The sequence below is a fragment of the Pipistrellus kuhlii genome, unplaced genomic scaffold (assembly GCF_014108245.1).
Source record: "Pipistrellus kuhlii isolate mPipKuh1 unplaced genomic scaffold, mPipKuh1.p scaffold_m20_p_2, whole genome shotgun sequence".
NCBI classification, from domain to species: domain Eukaryota; kingdom Metazoa; phylum Chordata; class Mammalia; order Chiroptera; family Vespertilionidae; genus Pipistrellus; species Pipistrellus kuhlii.
Window position 1 is genome coordinate 183,383,831 of NW_023425515.1, and position 24,724 is coordinate 183,408,554.

General features: G+C 58.2%; 1 protein-coding gene across 1 annotated transcript in view; it reads right to left on the bottom strand.

Annotated features, from left to right (window-relative positions):
- Positions 1–11,879: 11,879 nt before the first annotated feature.
- EPHA8 (EPH receptor A8) overlaps positions 11,880–24,724 on the bottom strand; it is a 32,880-nt gene continuing 20,035 nt past the window's right edge. Inside the window, exons 5-17 of the mRNA XM_036443951.2 lie at positions 23,812–24,147; positions 20,552–20,676; positions 20,300–20,462; positions 18,819–18,912; positions 16,764–16,831; positions 15,534–15,698; positions 15,101–15,286; positions 14,762–14,823; positions 14,044–14,253; positions 13,165–13,314; positions 12,888–13,078; positions 12,410–12,583; positions 11,880–12,259 (exon numbers count right to left, since the gene is read on the bottom strand). Coding sequence (XP_036299844.1) covers positions 12,145–12,259; positions 12,410–12,583; positions 12,888–13,078; positions 13,165–13,314; positions 14,044–14,253; positions 14,762–14,823; positions 15,101–15,286; positions 15,534–15,698; positions 16,764–16,831; positions 18,819–18,912; positions 20,300–20,462; positions 20,552–20,676; positions 23,812–24,147 — 2,039 coding nt within the window. The 3' untranslated portion in view covers positions 11,880–12,144. The remainder of the gene's footprint in view (positions 12,260–12,409; positions 12,584–12,887; positions 13,079–13,164; positions 13,315–14,043; positions 14,254–14,761; positions 14,824–15,100; positions 15,287–15,533; positions 15,699–16,763; positions 16,832–18,818; positions 18,913–20,299; positions 20,463–20,551; positions 20,677–23,811; positions 24,148–24,724) is intronic.

Below are 24,724 nucleotides of genomic sequence, written 5' to 3' on the forward strand. Positions count from 1 at the left end.
AAGACTGCAGAGAACAGCCACTCTCCGTGCATGCTCCGTGGTAATGGAGGCAATCAGTCGAGGAATAAGACTGAAATGCAATCCTAAAACTTCGTTTTCACCATTAATTTGAACTTAGTTTCCCCTCAGTACCACTCACTAAATGTTTCTATGACCCTCCAGGGCTAGAGAGAGGAGGAGGGAGGGGGGCGGTGGGAGGAAGGGAGAGGCTGTGTCACGGGGGCTCGGGTGTGTACACGGGGGCTGGGGGGCCGGGGGCTCCTGGGCTGGCCTGCCTGCCCAGCTCCACACGGGGCACCGGCCTGCTGGTGGCGGGAGAGGTGGCCTTGGGAGATGATTGAGCCCAGCTCCACACGTGGAGAGAAATGGGGGTGGGGGATGACATGGTGGATGGACAGGCAGACAGACAGGAGGGCAGGACTGACTGAGGAAAACACATGGACACCCTGAAAAGAGGCGGCCAGCCTGAGCAATGACGGGATAGACAGACAGACTGACAGAAGGTTGTAAAGTGGCCTGGGTGATGGGCAGCCAGTCTGACCATTGGAAGGACAGACAGATAGACTAATGGGAAAACACAGAGGAAGACCAGCAGACAGACTGACGGTCACAAGAAGCCTGACTTCCAACACCGAGCAGTCAGACGGGCACAGTGACCGTTCAGGAAGCGGATCCAGGGAGAGGCAGGCAGCCAGTCTGCCCATTGAGAGGACAGATGGACGGACGAACAGATGGACTGGGCAGTGGGTAGTGGAGGCTGGAGTTGGGGCAGAGGCTGGACTTGCTAGATGTGAGGGAGGGAGGGAGGGAGAGGGGAGGGCGTGAGCAGAAGAGGCCTGGATGATGCCTTTACATCGCGTGTCAAGCCCCTGGCGTGAGGCAGACCGGCCTGCGTGCGGGGTGCTCCCCTGGGCCGAGGCTTCGCGGCCTCTTCCCCGCCTCTGCACAGCTGTGTGCCTCCTCTGGCACGCAAGGCAAGAAGGCTCAGAGCCACTCCTGAGGTCTGCTCCGTGGTGGGGGGCAGGGGCAGTGCCTGCTCCTCTCTATGGGGTACCTGGAGCCAGTGTCGGCAGGGGGCTCACACCCAGTGAAGGATCCTGGCCCTGGGGACTTGGGGGGTTGGGAAACCCTGGAGGGGGCTTATTGGTCTGGTGTCCTCTCTCCCTCCCCCCCCCCCCACCTCATTTGTACTCTCTGACCCTGGCCCCAGTTCTGTGTGGTGGGTTCTGCTCTCACCCCCATTTACAGGACTTACAGGGTAGCAAGCTGGGGCTTGGAACAGGGAAGCTCCCAGGCCAAGTGCTCTCAGCGTGAAGGCAGAGGGTCTTTCCTTCTGGGAGCCGGACCACACACAGGAGGCCCCTGTGTACTCCGCTCGCTGCAGCTGATGGGCTGCCAGGTCCAGTGCCCTGTGGCTGGGCAGTGAGTGTGTGGGACCCCGGGCTCACCATGGGAAGCCACAGCCCTCAGACAGAGGCCACGTCATTCATGTCACCTTCCCAGCGACCAAGACGCCTCTGCTCTCTGTCTGTCTCTCACTTAGTTGTAAAGTCAGGCGGCCAAACCCCAAGAACAGGGGCCCCCAGTCAGTCTGATTCTCTATTGCTTGTCCACCCCGCCCCCCCCACCCCCCCACCTTGTGAACATGGCTGTTTTCCTAAAAAGTGTCCTGCTCCTTTATGAATGGAGCCGTAACTCCCACCACCTTGATGTTTATAAATGTCTCTTTTTGGTCACCAAGCAAAATACTCCCACCCATTAATCCTATATAATAAAAGACTAATATGCAAATCGATAGAACGAAGGAAAGGCTGGTCGTTATGATGTGCACTGACCACCAGGGGTCAGACCCTCAGTGCAGGAGCTCCCCCCTGGTGGTCAGTGTGCTCCCACAGGGGGAGCACCACTCAGCCAGAAGCTGAGCTCACAGCTGGCGAGCACAGCAGTGGTGACGGGAGCCTCTCTCACCTCCACAGCAACGCTAAGAACCCCTTGGGCGATGTCTGACTGTGGGGACTCCTCCCCACCCCACAGTGCACGAATGCCATGCACCAGGCCTCTAGTATAATGATAATGATTGCACTAGCACTATTACTACTAAGTAGCAATAGTGGTAGCAGTAGCATTAGTATTAGTATCAGTAGCAGCAGCAGCAGCAGTATTAATAGTACTAGCAGTAGTATCAGCAATGGCCATTAATTGAGCGATAACCAAGAGAAGATAAATTCTATCCCAAGCCCTAGACACATGAACCCACACCTCACAGTGACTCTGCGAGGCAGGCATCTTCTCCATGTGAGTGGAGGGGAAGCCAAATATCACGTGGCTTCTCCAAAACCTCATAGTAAGAGGCAGAGCCAGGATCTGGATTCTGGTCTGATTCAAAGCCTGGTCTCATTCTGCCACCCGAGGCCGTGTGGGAGGTGCGGTTGAAGCCTGGTGGGACTTCGGAGAGCCATGGCCGGGCCATGGGGAGCAGGGGCGGAGGGCAAGGTGGTGGCAGATGGTGGATCAGAGAACCTGCAGAGCGGGAGGCAGGTGGCCTCGGTGACCTGCAGGCAGCTGCCTCCATCGCCCCGGGGTGCTGCAGGTGAGAGACGCTGTCCCATTCCTCATGAAAGAAACATCAGTGTTAATCGGATCAGACCTCCATCACCCTGGGCTGGGAGCCTCATTCATTTTACATTTATTTCTTCCTTAAGACTCAACCCATGGGGAGGAGAAGAGGAGGGAGCTGAGAAGGCTGTGAGGGGACTGCGGGGAGAGGGTAGGGATAATACACCTGGTTGTTTTGTGAGCCTTTGTAACACAGAGGCTAACGGCGCACGTTTGGAATCCCATGCCTGGGTGTGATTTCAGCTCAGTTCTTCACTAGCCCTGCGACCTTGGACAAGCCATTGGCCCTCTCTGAGCCTCAGTCTCTTTCTCTGTTGCACAGGGCTAATGATATATACCCCTGTGGGTTGTGGCAGGCACATCCTAGGTGTTCAATTAATGGCCTCCATTGGGCCAAGGACTGGTCTGCTCTCTGGGGGGCCCTGGAGAAAATGGTATGCTTTGTCTTTCTGTCGGGAAGCTCACCTCTTCCTGAAGCAAACTGACCCCTTGCTCGGGGAACTCTGACTGTAAGAGGGGTTTCTTAAGTGGAGTTGAGATCTGTCTTCCTGAAGCCCCCACTGTCTGATTCTGGGAAGAAACAGCCTGAGTCCCTTTCCCAGGACAGCCCTCCAGGATCTGAAGAATGGTTGGTGATGTCCCCTGTTTTCACCAGGGTGTTGCCACAATCTCCCCTTGCCCTGTTCTTCCTCCCACCATCACCCCCCCGCCCCCCGGCCCCAAGCATGGAGCGTGGCAGCAAAACCACTTCCCCTCTCCCCTATTGCGACTCTGCTTCTACCAATCTAGCATCTGCTCCTCCAGAGCCCAGAGATGCCCCAGCCAGGCACTGGAGGCAAGCCCTCAGGATGATGCTTCAGCACCACGGACAGCTCCCAGCGTTAGGAAGCCGTAAGCATGGATGTGAGCAGGGAGTCTGGTGAAGGTAATGGGTTCTACATATAAAGATACATTTGTTAACCTCAGCCACCCCCAATTTCATGGCATATACTCACCCATCGCAGTCATATTCATATAGACACACACACAGTTATACACACACTTGCCACACACACCCTTTTGCACAGTCACATGCCACCACGCGCACAGACATTCCCACACAACTCTTCAGAGTCCCCCATTTACAGCAAAGCACACACACGTAGCAACGGGCCCGTCCCCTCTGGCCCACCACTCACCCTCTTGGCAGTGGGCCGGGGGTGCTTTCCCCCAGGAGGAAGATTCAGGTGTGATCTACTGGCTGGGCATGACTCCGCAGCTTAGGGACAGGGCTCGCACCCTTCACCACCCCCTCCAGCACACCCCACCATCGCCTCTCCCCAGAGTGCCCGGCTGACGTGGGTTTAAGTCCTGGTCCACGAGTCACTAGCTGTGTAACTTGGAACCAGTTGCATAACCGCCCGGTGCCTCAGTTTCCTGACTAGTGTGCAGGAGACAGTAATAGTAACACTCACACAGCTTCTGTGAGAACTGGGATGCATGATGCATAGAAGGGACTTGTCACTGTGTCTGGCACATAATAAAATGCAGCAAATAGTGACTCATTATTAGCAATAACAACAATCCACCCACATGGGTTCCCGTTAGATGTTATACCGGCAGTCTCTTTGCAGCCCCTTTCACGTGTGTGTGTGTGTGTGTGTGTGTGTGTGTGTGTGTGTGCATAAGGGAGGAATAATGACTTTCAGCACCAAAGAGGATGTCAGCATTAGGAGGAGGGGCCCCTGGACTCCTTTTCCCTTCCTGCCCCGGCCCCAGCCCTGGGTCACCTTGGCCGTGCCACCTGAACTTCTCTCCCAGTGGGTCCCTGCTCCCTTCACCTGAGTCTGCATCAGCTTACCCCCCCCCCCCAGCTCCCTCTCCAGCCAAGGCCCTAGGGCTCCTGCCATATCCAGGCAGGAAGAAGGCTTTCTGGTTTATTTTGGTTTATTTTTCAGTTGACGCCGGACCCCCTGCTTTTGGTATTCAGAGAGAAGTTCTTGCACTGTTCTCCCCATTCTAAACGCTCATCACATTTCTCTTAAAGTCACAGGATTTTCCACCCCCCTTCCCATCTTTTATTCATCACCTACCACCGGCCCCAACACAGGAGACATGGAAATGCAAACCCTCCAAGGACTGCGGATTTCATGCCAGCAGATGACCCTTCCCCAGCGCCTCTGGCGAGGGAGACGGAGGTGTCCTAATGAGGTGCCTGGGCGTCGGGGATGGAGTATGCGAGGTGGCGGCCCACATTATGTGATCTGTTCTCCTCTCCTCCTGTGCCCCCTGGAGGGGTGGAAGGCCTTGACCAGCCTTGTCCACACTGGGGACTCCAAGAGTCATTCTTCCAGGGGCTTCTGTTTTGTCCCAGAGAGTCTCCGGAGAGATGAGGTCCCATTGGTGGGAATTCAGGTAGGTGTCTGATTACAGGGTAAGGCACCCCTCTGCCCAAGGATTTCCTTTGGTTCTCGAGGGAATTTGCTTTCCTTCTGCAGGTGGTACATACAATGGCACCCAAGAGCCAGGAGGTAGAGGAGAGGCCTAGGCTGCTTTGGGGAGGGGGGGGGTTTCCTTTGAATACAACCTATGAGAAGTGAGTGACCTGGGTTCAGATCCAGACTATGCCTCTGTCATTGTAAGCCTGGGCGAGTCCTGTTCCTTCTCTGGGCAAGGCTGGCTTTCTTTGTTTCAGAAACAAAGAAGGTGTAGAGAGTGAAAAACCTGTTTTCTTCAAAGTCCTCTGATGCTCTGAGAAGAGCAAAGGGACTTATTCCAGTGCTCTGTGGCCCGTGACTTGGTTTCTCTGTTGTCTCTAGCCTGTCAGTACCTTAAGGGAAAGAACCGTCTTATTTGTCCCAGAGTTCACAGAGCCAGGAGCAGGGCCTGTTGCAGAAGAGGCGCTCAGTAAGCATGCATTCATTCTTTCAACAAATACATGTCACACAGCAATGAGGGCCACTGGGGTGCTATGTGCTAGGGCTAAAGCTCTGAGTAAACTAGGTGAGGTGCCTGAGTTTTAGAGCAAAACGGATGCTGGGGGCATAAAACACAAACACAAACAATAAATGGGTTCACGTCAACTGGTGCTAACTGTTACAATCACACTGGGCGGCAAGGCAGGAAGTGACGCAGGTGGGAGGTGGTCACACTCCAGCTGAGCCCTTTGCAGACATGGAAGAGCATCTGGTAGAGGGAGGAGCTAATGCCCGGGCCTGGCATGTTGGAGAGTGAAAGGAAGGGTGTGAGTGAGAGGGAGGATGGCCAGAGAAGGGTCAAAGAGGCCTGCAGGTACAGGTCAGAAAGGGTGTTTTAAGCCAGGTGAGGATTTTAGGTGTCATTATACTGGTAAACTTGACCAGAAGCTTCTGGAGGGTTAAAAGTGGAAAAGCAGCAAGATCTGGGTTATCCTAATATATAAAAAGCCAGGGGCTGTCACGACCAAAACAACTGGACAGACAACAGTACAGCAGGCTGTGTGGGGTGACCAGGCTGGCAGGGGGGTTAGTGAGGGATGAACAAGCAACTGAACAGCAGGCCAGCAGGTTGGGGGGAGGGATAGTGGGGGGTGACTAGACTGGCAGACAGAGGTGGTTAGAGGTGATCAGGCCAGCAGGGGGGCAGTTGGGAATGACCAGGCTGGGGGGGGCAGTAAGGGGTGACCAGGCTGGCAAGGGAACATTTAGGGGCAATCAGGAAGGCAGGCAGATGAGCAGTTAGGAGCCAGCAGTCTCAGATTGTGAGAGGGATGTCCAACTGCCAGTTTAGGCCTGATCCCCCGCAGGCTTAAACCAGCAGTCAGACATCCCCTGAGGGGTCCTGGATTGGAGAGGGTGCAGGCTGGGCTGAGGGGACCTCCCCCCATGGGCCTCTTGTGTTTTTAAAAGATCTCTCAGGCCACTTGTGGAGAATGGATTAGGGGGGAGGAGCGAGAGCAGAAGAAGGGAGACCAGCGAGGAGACTCCTGAAGAGGTCCCGGGGAGAGGTGGTGATGGCAGCTCAGGTGCAGGGCGGGTGGAGATTAATGGCTAGATTAGGATTTTGAAGAGAGCTGCTAGTAGTTCCTTGCAGCACACCCAGCTCTCCTCATTGGGATCCAGCACCCTGGACAGCGCACCGCCCACGTTTCCTTTCTTAGGGGACTCTCAGATTCTGAGGGAGCCCGAGGAATCCCTCTCTTGTGTTTTTTGAAACATTTTTTTTTTAGTTATAAAACATTTCAACACACAGAACATGATGTAACAGACATGTATCTATCAAGAGAAATGGGTGTTCACATTTTGCCATATTTGCTTCAGAGCCCTCTCTTAAAAAAAAAAAAAAAAAAAAAAAAAAAAAAAAGGAAAAAAAGCAAGCAAGCCAGGGAAACACTGTAGCTACAGCTCAACACCTCTTCTCTCCTTCCCCTCCCTCCCCAGGGGTAACCGAGCAAAAACTGGTGTTTATCTGTCTCAAGCATGTCCTGTCCTTATCTAGTTCTGCATTCGGAATCTGTAATTCTATTGTTAAACAGATTTTAAGGGTTTAATGACATAGTATAATACTGTACATATCCCTCTGTCCTTTATTTTTTTTTTTCACTCCATATTGTGTCCTGGAGACTCATCCCTTTCGGTACATGTGGATGGAGTTGGTTCATTTTAACAGCGATAGACGATTTCATTGTACTTACACAGCAGCTTAATTTCCTGTTTGCCTGCAGAGAGGCAGGCTGCCCCTCATTTTTCTATTACGGACGAAGCTGCGATGAGTATCCTCGGACGTGCATGCTTTGCATATGAGTATGAAAAAGGATGTGCACAGAGCGCTGTGGGTGCCCTCCCCAGTTCCCTGACCTGCAGGCGCACTCCCTCCCCAGATGCTATTGGCTGCCATTGGCTCCTCGCTGTCTCCTTCTCGGGAACCTCCTTGCGCAGGAAGTTACAAGGCCTCCCCTCACCATGGGGCAGCACACAGGCAGTGAGTGATGAAAATGAGACACCAAAGACTGGCCCCCTTGCCTCGAGGCGGATCAGCGCTGCGGTGTTATGAATGCTCCAGACCTCTCTGTGGCATCAGATGGAGGCTAATCTCCAACAGAGAACACATAATTGCCTGGCTTTTCCTCCCCGCTATCTGCCTTCCCCCGCCTCCTCTTTCACCTGGGAGTTCTCCCTCAATAAATCACCTGCATAGAACCCCAGCCCCCCTTAGGAAGCTAACCTAAGACAGGCACACACCAAGGGGCGCTGCTCTGCCCAAACCGGTTTGGCTCAATGGATAGAGCATCAGCCTACGGGCTCAAGGGTCCCAGGTTCGATTTCGGTCAAGGGCATGTTCCTTGCATGCCCTTGGCCTCGGGCACATCCCCATAGAGGGTGTGCAGGAGGAGCTGGTTGATGTTTCTCTCTCATCGACGTTTCTAGCTCTCTATCCCTCTCCCTTCCTCTCTGTGGAAAATCAATAAAATATATATTTTTAAAAATGTATGAAGTTTTCCCAAATTGCTGTCCCACATAGTTGTACCAGTTTGCATTCCCATCAGCTCTCTCTCCCCCCTCCCCCCGCCACATTCTCATCAATACAAGTGTTATAGACCAATTTTGCCAATCAGATTGGTGCAATACTGATTCCATTGCTGTTTTAATTTGCATTTCCCTGTTTCCCAGTGAGGCTGAGAATCTTTTCATGTCTTGATTAGCCATTCCCACTTCTTCCTCTTTTACCTGTCTGCTCAGATCGTTTGCCCATTTCCCTGTGGCTTTGGAAATGGATGCTCTGAAGTTTTTAAAGTCATTTTATTTTGGAAACGAATTCTCTCGTGGTTGGTTATACAGGTTGCAAGTAGCTTCTCTCAGTCGTGGCTTTAACAATTTAAAAAAATGTTTTTGTCATACAGGAGTTTTTTACTTTAATGAAATAAGGTTTATTGTTATTTTTCTTATCATTTCTAATTATTTTCTGATGAAGTTATTTTCCTGTGTTTTTAAAATACAGTTTTATAGTCTGCCTTTTACATTTAGGACTGTGATTACTGGGAACTTATTTTTGTGAGTGGAGTGAGTAGGGATCTAATTTCACATTTTTCCGGGGGATGATATTTAATTGTCCTAACATTACCCATTACCTCTTGTCATGTTTTAAACTCTCATATATGTACAGTTGGGACTATTCCCAGGCCTATTCTCCATTCTCTCATCTGTTTCTCTATTCCTGGGACCAAATCAGACTGTTTCAACGATTAGAGTTTTATAATAATTATGATACCTGGTGGGGTGAGGTTCCCTTCCTTTCCCTCCCCTTTCTTCTTCAAAATCATCTTGGCTCTGCTAGCTTCCTTATTATCTCATATACATTTTGGGATGACCTTGTTACATTGCAGAGGAAACCCCTTTGCAAATTCTACTGGAAATAAAATCTACAGAGTGGATTGGAGGAGGCTGGCCAACTCTCTGACAGGGGGACTTCCCACCTGCCAACAGGGTTCAGTTTTGCTCCCACTGAATCCTTCCTCTCCTCTGCATCCCATCCTCCGACAGGGGGCTGCCCCGAAAGTGAGCCTCCAATCCCTTCTCATCCTTCAATGCCCAGCTGAATGCCTCCTCCTTCGGGAAGTCCTTGGAGATAGCCCTGACATTGCAGTCTCTCTCTCTCTCCCTCTCCCTCTCCTTCTCCCTCTTTCTCTCTCTCTCTCCTCTAACCCGTCTCAGTGCCCCATTTCCTGGACACTGAGCAGACTGGGTCTGACTGAGGGAGCCACTTCTGCACACTGTGTCCCCAGCCTCTGAGGAGAGGGCTGCATCCCCCCCATCTCTGTTCTCCCAGTGGTACCCATGGCACAGCCGATGCCCAGTGAGCTCTGGATGATTGGACCTTAGGTAAGAGAAGTGTGTAAAACAGGTTCTTCCTCCGGGGGGGCAGGGCCTGGGGTAGCGTTGGGGGTTTCTGGGGAGACACACCTGACTGAAGTCAGCTAGATCTAGCTCTGCATGCAGGTGCGCTTCGTGGGACAGTGGTCTCTGAGCATCGGCCCATCTGTAAGGTGGGGACAGCATCACCCATCCCATAGGGTTGCTGCGAACATAGCGGAGATTGTAGGACCAAGCCACAGGTGCTTTCTCCTCGCTCTGCTTCCCCAGCGTGAGGCAAGTACAGAGAGCCAGGACCCTGCCCTCAGCCAGAGGCTGCCAGGGAGCATTCCCTTGTTCACCCGGGGCACCTTCCCCAAATGCCCGAGCCATTGACTCCACTCTGCCCGTCTCCTGCCCAGCCTCTGATGCCACCCCCTGCCCCGCCCCCTGCTGCTGTGCCCTTTCCTGGAGCAGAGGTGGGTCCTATGGAACATGCTTGCACCCCATCTTCCCTTCCCTGCCTCAGAGCTCCCGTCTCTCTCAATGGACCCCCGGGCCCTGAGTTGTTCCCACGAAGTGCTTCCTCCTCTTGCCACTCCTCCAGGGGCATCTCCCTTCCCCGGGAGGAACCGGAGGCCAGGGCAACGCCTGGCTGCAAGCAACCGCGCTCCAGTGCTAAGTGACATTCGCACATCTCGGGAGAGAGAATGTGGGGCTGATGGGGTGCTTCCTGGTGGAGCATGGGCTCAAGTTGGACAAATCTGGGCTCTGGTTCAGAACTTGATTTAAGTAAGCTGGCCTCTCTGAGACTCAGCCTCTCTGTATAGACAATGGGTACATGGATCTGACCTCCTGGGGAGAGGAGACAAAGGAAGAAATGCATGGGATGTGTTAGGCAGTGGGCCAGCATAAAGTTGCCCCTTCCTTACAAGACGGTAGGAATGGGAAAAAAAAAATGAGAGACGCAAGCAAAGATGAGGCAGAATTTATTCTCATTGTGGGCAAGTTCAAGACTCATGATGGAGACCACGGAGAGGCGGACATCTGGGGCCCTGGAGGGCACCTTGTGCCGGGGACAGGGGCACACTTTTGCAAGTGCCAGCTCCATGGTGTCCCCCGTGACTATGAGGATCCAGAGTCCAGACGCTGGGCCAGAGGGGGGTGGGGGTGGGAGGAAGACAGGTCCTCCCCAGATCCTGTCCTGACCATGTTTCCGACTTCCATAGGAAGGAAGAGCAGCTCGGCTATATGGTACCATATAGAGGTGTGGAGAGCTGGCCGCGGCACCTGGGCGGGGCTGACCCCCCGAATTATTGCAGGAAGGAGAGGGGGCTCGGTGCTGGTGGTTCCGAGGAAGAGCTGTGCTGGCTATAGGGCGGGCTGAGCAGGGGTCGGGGCTAGGCCCGCCCCTCCCTTGGGGCCAGCAGGGGGGACTCAGCATCCTGCCCCGTGGGGTTCCTTGGGCCCAGCCAGCTCCACCTGGGCTGCAGCCTTCTCACCCTGGGTGCTTATGTGCTTTGAAGACCATGTTTGCATTGTCAGGAGTGAGGAAAAAATACCCTGACATGGTAGAAAAAAGATATTTACATACCCTGGTGGGCCGTAAGGGAGGGGGTCAGTCTCTGAATGGGGGCGCTTCCCAAGTCCCCTCCTACCCACAGCTGTCCACGTGGGACAGGGAAGAGAAAGAGGCCTGGGAAGAGGCTCAGCTCCAAACACGGCCGCGGTGTGCCTTGGACGAGACTCGCGGCCTTGGTCTGCCCAGACGGTGCAGGAGCGGCCGACTGATGGTCCCCGATTCCAGCTGGGGGCTGGGGGCAGGGAGGTTGGCAGAGGGACCTCCAAGCGCAGAGCCCTGGGCTGTGGAAGGGCATCAGAGACTAGAGGGGACTTGGTGGCTCTCTGGCCAGGCAGCCAAGTCCTGCTGAGGGCATCTCACCAGCCCTGTGGTGCTGCCTACGCAGAGGTGGCCAGAGGGGCTGGCCGGGAACCCTGTTTTCCTGTGGAAGCAGCGGAGGGAGCCAGGCGGAGGCTGCAGGCGGCCCCCCACCAGCTAGAGGGCGGGCTCAGACCTGAGATAGAGCCGGTTGTGGGGTCCCCTAGGGAGGAGACGAGGGTAGGCCTGGTGCTGGTGCGGTTCAGAAGCGGCTCCTGGCTCCGGCCTCCAGGCCTGGGGGGCGGTGGGTGCTGGGGCCTGGACCCACATTCAGTGGGCAGTCACCTCGAGCTCCCTGCTCACAGGCTGGTGACATCCTTCCTCACCCGTGACATGCCACCCACAATCACATGTACACGTGCTCCCAGTCTTAATGAACAGGCCTGTCCCTGTCTTAAGGGCACACATCCATCCTGGGACCTGGCAGGTGGACACATAATGCACACAGTCCATGACCTTGTGAGAACACACCCCACACAGCACAGGAGCACGTGTGTGCATACACACACAGGCGGTAGGGCTCAGGGACCTTGAGGCTCCAGTGTCCGGGGCAGACAAGGCCCCCTGCCCTGGGCCAGGTGTCCCAGCCGTGCGGGCGCCAACGGTCCCTTTCAGGTGGCCTGACCCCAGATGACTCCAGGTCCCGAAGGGGAGTCCTCGGCCTCGCTGGTGCCTGGCAGGAAGGCAGCCGAGCGAGGGGCACATGCCCGGGGCCACCCTGATCGCTCGCCAACCCTGCGAGTCCTCTGACAGCTGGCATGACCTGGGGCCGTGGGGTCTTGGTCAGAGGTGCCGGCGGGGCCCCTGGGTGCTGGTCAGCTGGGCCCTCATGGTCTGGATGCTGCCCAGGATCTTCTTCTGGTGGCCCATGAGGGTGATGCCCAGGGCACGCACGTCCCTGTGGAGGAAGAAGCAGTGCCGGCCAGGTTGGCTTGGAGGCTGGGAGCCACGGAGGCAGGCCCAGACTCAGGCACAGACTCACTCCCTGGAGCGGCCTCTGGCCCCCTGCCCTCCCCCCTCGCCCCGGCCCCAGGGGACCGCCACTTACTGGGCATTCATGCGCAGCACCATGCCCAGCGAGGAGTAACCGCCAGCGGCGAAATGGTCCCGGTAGCGGCCCATTCGGATGGAGTCCAGCCAGTCCCCCACGGTGAGGGCCCCGCTGCCGCCCCCGCCCCCTCGGAGGTCAAAGCAGCTCCGGGCAAAGGCGGGGGCCGGGCACCTGAGGCAAAGGGGCCCCAGGTCAGTGTTCTGCCAGGGCCTCTGCCTTCTTCAAGGACTCTGGCATTCACCACCCTCAGCCTCCATCCATTCCCATGACAACCCAGCAGCGGGCAAGGTGCGTACAGGGGGAGACTCCAGGCTTGGGAGGAGAGGGCTGAGGAAGGCCCAGGCCCAATAGGGGTCAGTGCCCAGGTGGCACCTGGTCCAAGGGAAAGGACAGGGTTTCCCAGGGACGGGATGAAGTCAGGGCCATGCGGAGAGGGCAGCTGGACAGGGGCAGAGCTGGGGGGAGCGCCAGGCACCTGCTGACCGTGGCCGTGGTCCTGAGACTCTCAGGACTGTGGATTAGCGCGTCCAGGATGCTGACAATCTGGGAAAATCGAGGCCGCTGGGCCCGGTCCTTGTGCCAACAGTCCAGCATGAGCTGGTGCAGGGCCCGGGGACAGCCCATGGGCGCTGGCAGGCGGTACCCCTCCTCCACGGAGCTGATGACCTGGGGGAGGGGGAGCACAGGCTGGGCTCCAGGCTGCCCTGCCCGTAGGCCGCCCCGCCCCTGCCCGGCCAGGGCCCCGCACTCACGTCCCGGTTGGTCATGTTCCAGTAGGGCCGCTCCCCGTAGGCCAGCACCTCCCACATGACCACGCCGAAGCTCCACACATCGCTGGCCGAGGAGAAGGTCCGGAAGGCGATGGCCTCGGGGGCAGTCCAGCGGATGGGGATCTTTCCTCCCTGCGAGGGACACAGGGACGGTGATGGCGTCTCCTCAGCCCGGACCGGGGGCAGAGCCCTGGGGCCCTGTTTCCCACTCGGGTCTCCTGCCAAGCAGTCCGGGGGTGGGGGGGAGACACACACGGGGGCCTGGGGAGGAGGACGGACCAGGGAGACCTGCCCCCGGAGCTGCCATGAAGACGGAAGGAAAGAAAGGTGCCAGTGCCTGGCACGTAGTAGGCACTCAGAAAGTATCAGTCAAGGCCTGAGCCAGGGAGGCAGCTCAGAGACCATGCACTCCTCTCCCTCCCTCTCTCTTTTTTGGGGGGGCGGGGTGTCACAAATCCTTCCTCTAAGTGAGGTCTTATTTGGAGGCTCAGGATGAGATGCAAAGGGAGGTTCTGACTGAGGCAGGGGTGGGGGCCGGAGCCTTTGAGGCAGCCCCTCAGGTACCTCCACAGAGGCCCAAAGCGTCGTAAAACACATTGTGAAAATGCTTCTATGCAGCCACACTTCAGGGAGACAGACGCGGGGTCCATGTGTTTCAGACCGACACTAACTCTCCCACAATCTCCCAGGGGGGGCAGCGGGGCCCGCCCCGGGGTCCACAGCCACCAGGGACCGAGGATGGGGAGGCCAGGCTGCTCCCCTTTCCGAGGAGGACAGGGTGTGGGTGTGTGTGTGTGTGGGGGGGGTCACCCTCTGCTCCCGCCGCCCTCCCCGGGCCCATCAGAGGGAGGGGCCACGCACAGTGGTGGTGTAGGCGGCGTCAGGGTCGTCCTCCAGGACCCGCGAGAGCCCGAAGTCCGACACCTTGCAGACCAGGTTGCCGTCCACCAGGACGTTGCGGGCGGCCAGGTCGCGGTGGACGTAGCCCAGGTCCGAGAGGTAGCGCATGCCGGCGCCCACACCGCGGAGCATGCCCACCAGCTGCGTGATGGTGAACTGCCCGTCGTGAGTCTGCGGAGGACACGGCCTGGGCTGCGGGAGGCTCTTTGCAGCTCGCAAAGTGCTTCTCGGCGGCGTAGGGAGCACGTGACGGGGTCAGGCGTGTTCCCATCTCCCCCAGCAGCCCCGAGAGGGAGGAGGTGGGGCAAGGAGCACAGTGCCTCCGTTTTGCAGAAGAAATAAAGGCCCAGAGAGGCCAAGTCCTGTGTCTAGGAGCACCCAGCAAATGAACGGCTGGGAGGGCTGGGAGTCTAGGGATTCCCATGACAACCAACATGCCTCCCATCGGGGTGGGGCCCTGGACCCCACAGAGGCACCAAGACCCCATGCACCGCAGGGACTCTCACGTGGTGGGGTCACAGGCAGCGCGCCTGGCTGACCGCTAAGACGGCAGCCGGCTCTCCCTTCCCCAGGGCTGCTGGGTCCAAGTTTCCGGGGTGCCTGGAGGCCTAACATTATTTCCCGACTCCCAGGCTGACCTCCCCTCTCCCGGCGCATGTGACAGGGGAGGGGCACGCACCCTCAGGAAGGCGTCCAGAGAGCCGTTCTCCATGTACTCGGTCACGATCATTGCCAGGCGGCCTGGGGGCGGGGCAGGAGACAGAGGTGCTGGAGGAGGTTTCAGGGCCACTGATCAGAGGCCCGGGGATGTGTCCCTCCGGGAGCTGGGCCAGCCCGGGGGGCCCGGGGAGCCAGGGCCCCTCCTAGGTCCCAGACGCTGGGCCCCTTCCTGACCGAGTCGTCCGAGGGTGTGAGCTGGGGCCCGGACGGAGCAGGTGGTGTGGGGATGGACCAGGGCCCTGCCCTGAGCTGCACGCAGGGGCCCCACAGGGCGAGGCGGCCTTCCCCGGGCACCTACCACGCGTGACGACGCCCTCCAGGCGGATGATGTTGGGGTGGTCGAACTGGCCCATGATGGACGCCTCGCTGAGGAAGTCCCGCCGCTGCCTCTCCGTGTAGCCGGCTTTGAGGGCCTTGATGGCCACGGGCACGTCCCGCTGGCCCGGCACCTGCAGCCGCCCGCAGCAGACCTCTCCCGACTCTCCTGTGGGCCGGGAGTGGGCAGGCGGGGAGGGCAGTACGAGGGAGGGCAGTGGTACCTCCTTCCTCAGCCTGGACACCCACACCCCCCCACCCCAGCCTCACCCATGCAAGTGCCCCCCTGGGGCCTGGCCATCCCAGGCAGCTGGCTCTTCCTTCCCCAGGGCTGATGGGTCCAAGTTCCCCTCACCCGCTGCCCTGGTGCCCCTCCAGGCCGTCCCCGTCCCCCCCCCCTCCCCCCCGGGGCTCACCGGAACCGATGATTTTCTCAATGTGGATCCTGGAGGCCTCGATCTCACGGGTGAAGCTGCGGCCCGCCCGGCCCGGCTCCTCGTAGGTGTGGGGCTCCGCGTAGAACTGGGGCTCCGGGATCTTCCCCCGGGGGTGGTGCAGAGGCAGGAAGACAGGTGGGGGTGCTGAGGGGCCGGGGCAGAAGGGCCTTCAGTGGGGTCCCACAGGCCTTTCCCTCCCAGCATCCCATGGGCCTGGGCGGGTCTGGGGGAGGAGGGGGAGGAGTGTGTCTGGGAACCTCGGGGTGTGGGGGCAGACACGAGCGCCCAACGTGTACGAGCCAAGTGGAAGCAAGGTCTCTGTGGGGTATCTCTGGGGTCTCTAGGGACCTGGGGGGGTGGAGGGGGGCCTCCAGTAGGTCTGGAGACGCCTGTCATTTTCTGGGGTCTCCTCTGGAGTCCACTTGCTAAATTGTTCTGGGGTAAAAAGTGGCAAAAAGGATTTCATTACACGTGCCAAGTTATACCGACTGCAAATGGTTCTCTAGACACCGTGTTCAGAAGGATTCTGTGGCCAAAACCGGTTTGGCTCAGTGGGTAGAGCATCGGCCTGCGGACTGAAAGGTCCCGGGTTTGATTCCGGTCAAGGGCATGTACCTTGGTTGCGGGCACATCCCCAGTAGGGGGTGTGCAAGAGGCAGCTAATCAATGATTCTCTCTTATTGATGTTTCTAACTCTCTATCCCTCTCCCTCTCTGTAAAAAAAATCAATAAAATATATTTTTTTTTAAAAAAAAAAAAGAAAAAAAAAGAAAAAGAAAAAAAAGGATTCTGAGGCTGCATTCAGGTGGAATGGCAACCAGTACCGTGTCGGATACCAATGTCCACCTGGGCACAGGAGTGGGGTATGGAGGTAGGCACCCCCTGTGTTGGCTTCTGTGGTCTCTGCAGGGACCTGAAAAAACTCTCTCCAGCAGGGGATCTTGTCCAGGAACATGGGAACCTCCCCGAGGTTGTATGCAAAACTGCGTGTGAGCGCACACGCGTGCATGCTTCCCTGGGGGCGGGCTCCTCGCATTGTCAGCGGGGTCTGTGAACCCCAGGAAGGGGAACTGCCCTGCCCCTGTGGGGCCTCAGGTCTCTGTGATGTCCTGCTGCTATCTCCGGGCTCTGGTCTTTCTGTGGGCACCAGCCCAGCCCTGGTTCCCACCGGGACCCTCTTTGCCCTCAGATCCCGGTCCCCGCACTCACCCTGCCCGTTCTGGTAGTGCATCTTCTCCTCATCCGAGTCCTGGAAAGCCTTGCTGTAGCCGCAGTGCCTGTGGAGGATGCGCACAGCTCTGCCCGGGGCCACGCCTCCCTGGACCCACCCCGACCCCATTCAGGCACACCTCAGGACGCCCCTCCCCTGCAGGGCAGCACCTGACACCCCAGCCCCTGCCCCTGCTGCAGGGAGTCCCCACCCTCAGGCTCTCAGCTCAGCTGAACTGTGATGTCCTTGACATTTATAAAACCTTCATCAGTTATACAGTCAAGTCCACTTAGCCCTCCCAGCAAAGTCTCTGGGTGATCAGTCCCTTTTCTCATGAAACTGTCCTTGGGGAAGGGCTGAGAGATGAGGCCTCTGAGGCCAGCTCTGCTGTGTGACCTTGGCAGGCCCCTTCCCTTCCCTGGCCTCAGTTTCTCCACCTACTGGATGAGCCCTCTGATTCTCGCTGCCGGGGACCCTAAAGCCATGGGAGCACAGAGTCCTCTGGAATGGAGGGGAGACGCGAGAGTGACTCGGAGCTTGGTGTTTCGTTGAGAGAGACCTGGGTTCCAGACCCAGTTCTGGCATCTATTTGGCAAGTTGGCCTGACCTCACTGATCTCCAAGCTGCTCACCTGCAAAGTGAGGTCAGACTCTCCCCATCACGGGAGAGTCATTAGGATGAAAGGAGATGGAGGTGGATGCTTAAGGGAGACCAGTGGGACGTGCTAGTGCAGTGTTTCCCAAACTTTTGACATATGTGTGCCCCTTCTATAATTTCCGTAACACTGAGTACCCCTCGTACTCATGAGAACGTAGAATTAGGCGCAGCTAAGCACGGTGCAGTGCCTATCCCCACCAAACTCCGGAGCAATGCGTACCCCCACCAAACTCTTCCCGTACCCCTGGGGGTACGCGCACCACACTTTGGGAAACACTGTGCTAGTGGATGGGTGTGGCATGGGAGAGAGAATGACAACTTGGGTGGGCCCTGGAGGAACCTCATGAATGGCGGTGCCACGTCCTCAGGCTGGCGGCCTGTGGTGGTGGTGGGGAGGCAGGCTGGGGAGGTGCAGAAGGGGCGGGTGTGTCTAGAACACATCCGCGTGGAAGTGGCGGTGGGCAGCCCGACCTCTGGGGAGAGGTCCACGCTGTGCGACACGAATTGGGGGCTGTCAGCGGGAAAGCGGAACTGAAAGCCGTGGGCCCTGACAAGGCTGCTCAGAGAGACGGGCCTGGGAGAACGAGAGGAGGGGAAGGCCCGGGAGGAGCCCAGGCCTTCCAGACTTTAGAAGCTGTTGGGAAGGGAGGGGCTGGGGAGATGGAGGGCAGGCCAGCGATGTGGACAAAAGTGTGTGTGGCCAAAACCGGTTTGGCTCAGTGGGTAGAGCATCAGCCTTCGATCTAAAACGTCCCGGTTCGATTTCCGTCAAGGGCGTGTACCTTGGTTGCGGGAACATCCCCAGTAGGAGGTGTGCAGAAGGCAGAAGGCAGCTGATTGATGTTTCTCTCTCATCAATGTTTCTTTTTTCTTCTTCTTCTTTTTTTTAAATATATATTGATTTTGTACAGAGAGGAAGGGAGAGAGATAGAGAGTTAGAAACATCGATGAGAGAGAGAGTCATCGATCAGCTGCCTCTTGTACACCCCCTACTGGGGATATAACCGCAAGCAAGGTACATGCCCTTGACCGGAATCGAACCTGGGACCCTTCAGTCCCCAAGCCGACACTCTATCCATTGAGCCAAACTGGTCTCGGCTCTCATCAATGTTTCTAACTCTCTATCCCTCTCTCTTCCTCTCTGTAAAAGAATCAATAAAAAAACAAACAAAAGAACTGTGTATGTATTGGGGGAGTGGGGAGATAAGGGGAGGCCAGAGAACAGTGCCCCCTCCACGAAGGAGGACAGAACAGCGGTGTTCTGTTCCCGGGCCCCAGCCCAGGCACAGGAAGCGGCTCAGCGCTCCTGGGGGCTGGGGGGGGGGGGGGGGGGAAGAGGCGGGGAGGGGAGGGGAAGAGAGAAAGCCTTGGAGGGGCTGGGGCCCAGGACCGCCCACCTCTTCTTGCAGATCAGCAGGAGCAGCAGCAGCACCAGGCCGGTGATGAGGGTCAGGCAGATCCACACGATGGTCCGGGTGTCATAGCGGGGCCCTGCCGGGGACACGGGGTGGGCGAGGGGTCAGCCCTGGCCTCAGCCCGGGGTCCTGGTGGCTCTCCCCAAACCTGGGGGGCGGCCTCTTCGGCTGGGAGTCAGCCCGGAGCCAGGACACAGGCCGCCTCCCCTCTCCTCTCCGAAGCTTCTCCTTCAGGACCCTGCTGCCCCCGGCTTCCTGGCGTCCCGCCCTGGGGCTTCTGCTTCCCAGGGCTGTGTGACAGGGAGAGAGCTGCTGGACCTCTCTGAGCCTCCGCGTTCTCACCTGTCGTAGGAGTCAGAGAGTGCCCATCGAACCCTCCAGGCTCAATGAGCCCTTCCTCCTCTCTCCCGGGGAGCTATTACCTCCCATTTTCAGGAGAGAAAACGGAGGCTCTCACGCAGAGCCACACAGTGGGACCAGTGGGATGTGCTAGTGGATGTGGCGGGGCCGGGCGCCCGTCCGCACAGGCTCGCCGCGGGGTCGGCCCTGGGAGCGGGGAGGCACAGCGCCCAGGAGTGCAGGGAGCACAGCCATGAGCAACCTGGAGCCCTCTTGTCCTGGCACCACCCCCGGAGGCTGCCGAGGGGAGGAAAAGGCCCCGGCTGGCTGCAGATGGGGCCAAGGTGCTTCCAGCTTGACCTTGTGGGCTTGATAAAAATCTACATTATTCGGCCCCCACCCCAGGGTTTCTGATTCAGAGAATCAGCATCTTCAATAGCTCCCAGGTGCTGCTGACACTGCAGTGGGTCAGTGGGACCCCACTGCTCCGGAGGCTGGCGGTGGGTGATGGGGAGGAGGGAGGGGCACAGACTGACCATGTTCAAATCCTGCTTTGGCCGAAACCGGTTTGGCTCAGTGGAGAGAGCGTCAGCCTGTGGTCTGAAAGGTCCCAGGTTCGATTCCGGTAAAGGGCATATGCCAGTGGGGGGTGTGCAGGAGGCAGCTGATCGATGTTTCTCTCTCATCGATGTTTCTAATTCTCATCTCTCTCTCTTCCTCTCTGTAAAATGTCAATAAAATATATATTTAAAAAATCCTGCTTTGCTGGGTAATTCTGGGCAATTCGCTGAGCTGCTCTGACCCTCGGCTTCCTGGTCTGTAAAACGGGGACGTGGGCAATGCCAACGCCCTGGAGGGCCTCTGGGACGATGACCAGGATGTCCTGCTGGCACAGGGCATCGTGATGCCTGCTAGTCACACTGACCCTCAGGAGAAGTCAGGGTCTGGGCTATGAGGAGCTGGGTTGCCTTGGGCAAGTCACTTCCCTTCTCTGCGCCTCAGCTACTTTTAGCTGTGAACATGCCGAGCCAGCACAGGCACTGGCTGGCCAAGTCCCCCTTCCTCCGACTGACCGCCCGCCCGGCCGGCCCGGCTCCCCGGCTCTCCCTGCTTTCTGCACTCACGTGGCTTCCCCGTCTCCACCTCCATGGCCTGGCTGAAGCGGCCGCAGCCTGCCGAGGTGCGGGCTCGGACCTGGAACACGTAGCGGGTGCCCGGCTTGAGGCCCGAGACCGTGGCCCTGGTGGTGACGGCCTTGAGGGTGGAGTAGCTCTGCATCTCCTTGTCCTGTCCACGGAGGGGGGCGCCGTCAGCCCAGGGCACCCCGCCTGGTGCGGCTCCCACACCCCCCACCTCCCGCTGCCGGAGGCTGGTACCTTCTCGTAGTACTTGATCTCGTACTCCAGGATGACGCCGTTGGGCTGCTCGGGCTCCTGCCACAGCAGCGCGACGCTGGTCTGCCCTGCCCACTCCTGGCGGATCACCACCACCTGGGACGGGGCTAGGGCGGGAGCAGGCCTCCATCAGATGGGCGGGTGGGGGATCAAGGGGACCAGCCTCTGTCCCACCCCTTCCCAGGCCCTGTGCGAGCCATGCTGGCTGGCTGGCTGGCTTCTGCCCCGGGAGAGCCCGCCCCCTCCAGTCCCCCTGGCAAATCACCTGGACTCAGCACCGCTGCCTCTGGCCTGGGAGGTTGGGGGGTGGCTTGACCCAGACGAAGCCTGAGGGCCCCGGCTTTCACTCCTCTACCTTCTCCTCTCTGGCCAGGCCCTGCCACCGGGGGAGCAGGACCCTAGCAGCCCCAGCAAGCAGCTGTTCTCGCCCACTCTGGGGCCCCATCACCTGATGTCTCTATTGCCATGTCTCCCACCCCAGCCCTCTGGCCACGGCTCTCAGGGCTGCCTGAGGGAGGAGGAGGAAGAGAGGAGGAGGAAGAGAGGAGGAGGGAGGGAGGACATGAGTGGAGGGAGCCCGCACCCTCACCGCCGAGTTTGGGGTATGCCCAGGACAGATCAGAAGGGACATGAGCCAAGCCTGGCCCATTTGAGCTCAAGTAATCTCACAGTCACACGAAGACACCCATTCACCCTCCTTCGCTGACAGACTCACCCGTTCCCTCCACCCTGCACGGCCACCCTCCCTCCTGTGTCCAGAGCATCATCCTGGAGGGGGGTCTGCTGCAAAGTGCCAGACAGACACCCAGCCACACCAAACACCTGCAGGGATTCGAACCCCTCTCCCTGTCCCTTCAGCCCGCAGGCCTCCCTCCCTCTCCCCCTTTGCACACCCCACACCTCCTGTGTCCCCCACCTGCCTCATCTCTGGGCATCTTGTCTCCTGGGAGGCCTGGGAGCCCCTGAAGGCAGAGACCACACACCCTAGCTGCTTAATGCATGCTGGACTTGGACATGAAGAACTAAGAAGCAACTCCAGAGTTCAGTTGGAAGGTGTGGTACATAGGTGTCTCCACAGCCTGGGACTCCCAGCCCAGCCCCTCTCTTGCTGGCTGGGTCTCATGGCTGCAGCTTCCCCATCCAGGCAGCAGCTAAGCTAGCAAGCCAGTGGGCACCCCTGTCAGGAAGACTGAGGACCAGATGAGACCATTGCAGGCAACGAGCATACGGAGCCAGGAATACGAACACCTCCTAAAGAGGAAGAGATTGCCAAGGCAACAGTGTGAGTGGGGGAGACGCACAGGGAGAGCAGAACGCCCAGGTGGGAGGGAAGTGGGCGGGGCACCAGAGAAGGCTTTCGGTAGAGAGGGGGTTGTGGAGAAGAGGTGAGGGCAGGAAGGGGAGCCAGTGGTCTCTGAGGATACACCTTGACCATTTGCTCAGGGCTGTGGAGCTGTGGGGGCCACTCTATCGTGCCCCTAGGGTTTCCTGAATGCCCACTGCAGGCCGGGCACTGGGTGAGGATCAGGGACTAAGACAGCCTTCAGGCGCTCACGGTCTACGAAAGGAGACAGTGAATAAGAAACCAAGTCCGCGCAGGATGACAGGTCGGTGAAGTGCCGTGTGAGACAGGAAGCTGTGATGGAAAGGACCGCCCGCAGCGGCCAGGAGGGACCTGCCATGTCAGCTGGGCTGGCCAGGGTAGGCCTCCATGGGGTGGGGATGCAGTTGAGCTGAGGACGGAAGGAGCCAGCCTTGGGGATGTCACGGGGAGGAGCGTGTCACTGCGATGGAGAAGCATGGCCAAGGCCCTGCGAGGGAAAGGGCTTGGTGTGTTCAAGGAAGGGAACCGAGGCCCGTGTGGCTGCAGGGATGAGCCAGGCAAGAGTAGATGGGGAAAGGCTGGAGAGGCAGGCAGGGGTGGGTCATGCGAGCAACCTTACACACTAGTAAAGTTAGGCAACCACCCTCATGGGAGAGGGTATTTGCAAACAATACTTCCGATAAGGGGGCTAATACCCAAAGTATACAAAGAACTCACACAGCTCCACAACAGAAAAACAGTCCGAATGAAACATGGGCGGAGGACCTGAACAGTTCTCCAGGGGAGACATGAGAGAGATGGCCAACAGACATGAAAAGATGCTCCACTCCACGATGAGGAGGGCAAGGTAAACCAAAACCACAGTTAGGACAGATATTATCAATTAGACAGGAAACAGCGAGCGCTGGAGAGGACGTGGAGAAATCCTGCATTTTTAAAGCTCCCTCAGCAGGTGGTGTGAGAACCAATTATGGGCAAGGCGGGCGGGGGCTCCCGCGGCTGTCCAGGCAGCACGTGATGGGGACACGGGAGGTGCTGTGGGTGTTAACTGTGTCCCCTCTCCCCCCCATGAATATATTGAAGCCCAAACCCCTCATGTGACCACTGGAGCTGGACCTTCAGGAGGTAATTAAGATGAGGTCATGGGGGAGGGGCTCATATTGGGATGGGTGCCTTTATGAGAAAAGATAGCAGAGTTCACTTGGGAGTGAGGCAGATGTGAGTTTGATTCCCAGCTCTGCCACTTCCCATGGGCTGATGCTGAGGGCGCCCTGCACCTCGGTTCCCTGCTCTGGGACTTGGTGGGAGAGGTGTCTGTGGGGCCTGTGTGGTGCTGGGAGGGAGGAGAGGATGGGGCGCGGTGGGGGTCTGGGGCGCAGTGTGTGAGATGGCTGCTGACAGGGAAGCTGGCTGCCATTGTGGGCTCAGGCCAGGCTGTCCCCTGACGGGCAGGACCCACCAGAATTTGGAAAGAAAGAGGTCCCCATCGCTAAATTCAGTGCAACAACCGGCTAGAAACAGAGATAAATGGCTGGCTGTCGTCCAGACCAGGAGACCATGTTCAAGGGCTGGATGCCGGGCCACGCATTTTCCTTTCCTTCTCATAAGCCCCCGAACAGTGCCTCAGGCAGGGACTATCTATGCCAGTGCACCAGGGAGGAAGCAGAGGCAGAGAGGGAAAGTTCTGGAACCCACGCCTAGGATGGCCGTGAGCACCTGCCTCTGTGCTTTCTGGATCATAGGCTGCGCCCTATTACTCTAAGGGAGCCCGCAGCTCCAGGTCCTGGTGAGCAGGGCAGGGCCAGGGAGGCAGGCACCAGCCTAAGACCACAGCAAGCCTGTGTGACGTGCAGAGGGGGATAGGAGGCCTGGGGGGAGGTCAGGGCCGGGAAGCCGGGCATGGGGCGTCTCCGCCTACCTGCCTGGTTCGTGGTGATGTTGACGACCGCAGCCTGGTGGGGCTCGGGGCTCTGGTCGGACACGCCGTTGACGGCCTCTATCCAGAAGGAGTAGTTCATGTGGGCCAGCAGGTTGGCCACCAGCAGGCTGGCCTGCACCAGGCTGGCCTGCTGGGGCACAAAGCGGGTGCGGCTCCCGCACTTCTCGCAGCGGCCCAGCGCCCAGGGGCAGCGGCGGCACACGGCGTTGTAGGTGATGTCGCTGCGGCCGCCCGGGTCCAGCGGGGGCGCCCACTCCAGGGTCACGGAGGTCCCGTTCACACTGGAGATGAGATTCACCGGTGCCGAGGGCGGCCCTGGGGGCAGGAAGTAACGGGGAGGGGGTTGAAGGGCATTTATTGGGGGTGGTCCAGTCCCCCCTCCCTCCCCACAGACCAGGGGAGGTCTCTGGCTCCCCCATGATAAGGATGAGGTCACACCTACTCTATGCTCTAGGACCTTGGTCGGGTAAACTGTGGCTCGAGAGCCACACGCAGCTCTTTGGCCCCTTGGGTGTGGCTCTTCCACAAAATACCACGGCCTGGGCGAGTCTATGTTGAAGAAGTGGTGTTAGAAGAAGTTTATGTTTAAAAAATTTGGCTCTCAAAAGACATTTCAAGTGTTGCACTGTTGCTATTTGGCTCTGTGGACCAATGAGTTTGCCCACCACTGGCCTGGGAGCACAGTGAGTGGAGGTAAGGGTGGAGGCAGTGTCTGCCATTGGGCTGGGACCACAGGGCCACGGTCTGTCACAGAGACCTAAGGATCCCCTCCCTCCTGGACAATAGGGAGCCTGGGGCTTGTGCTTCCCAATGGGTTTGAAAAGAGCCGGAAAGAGACTGCACAGCCCTGGGGATGCCCACAGCAGCCACTCGGGGTGCCAAACGTCCCAGT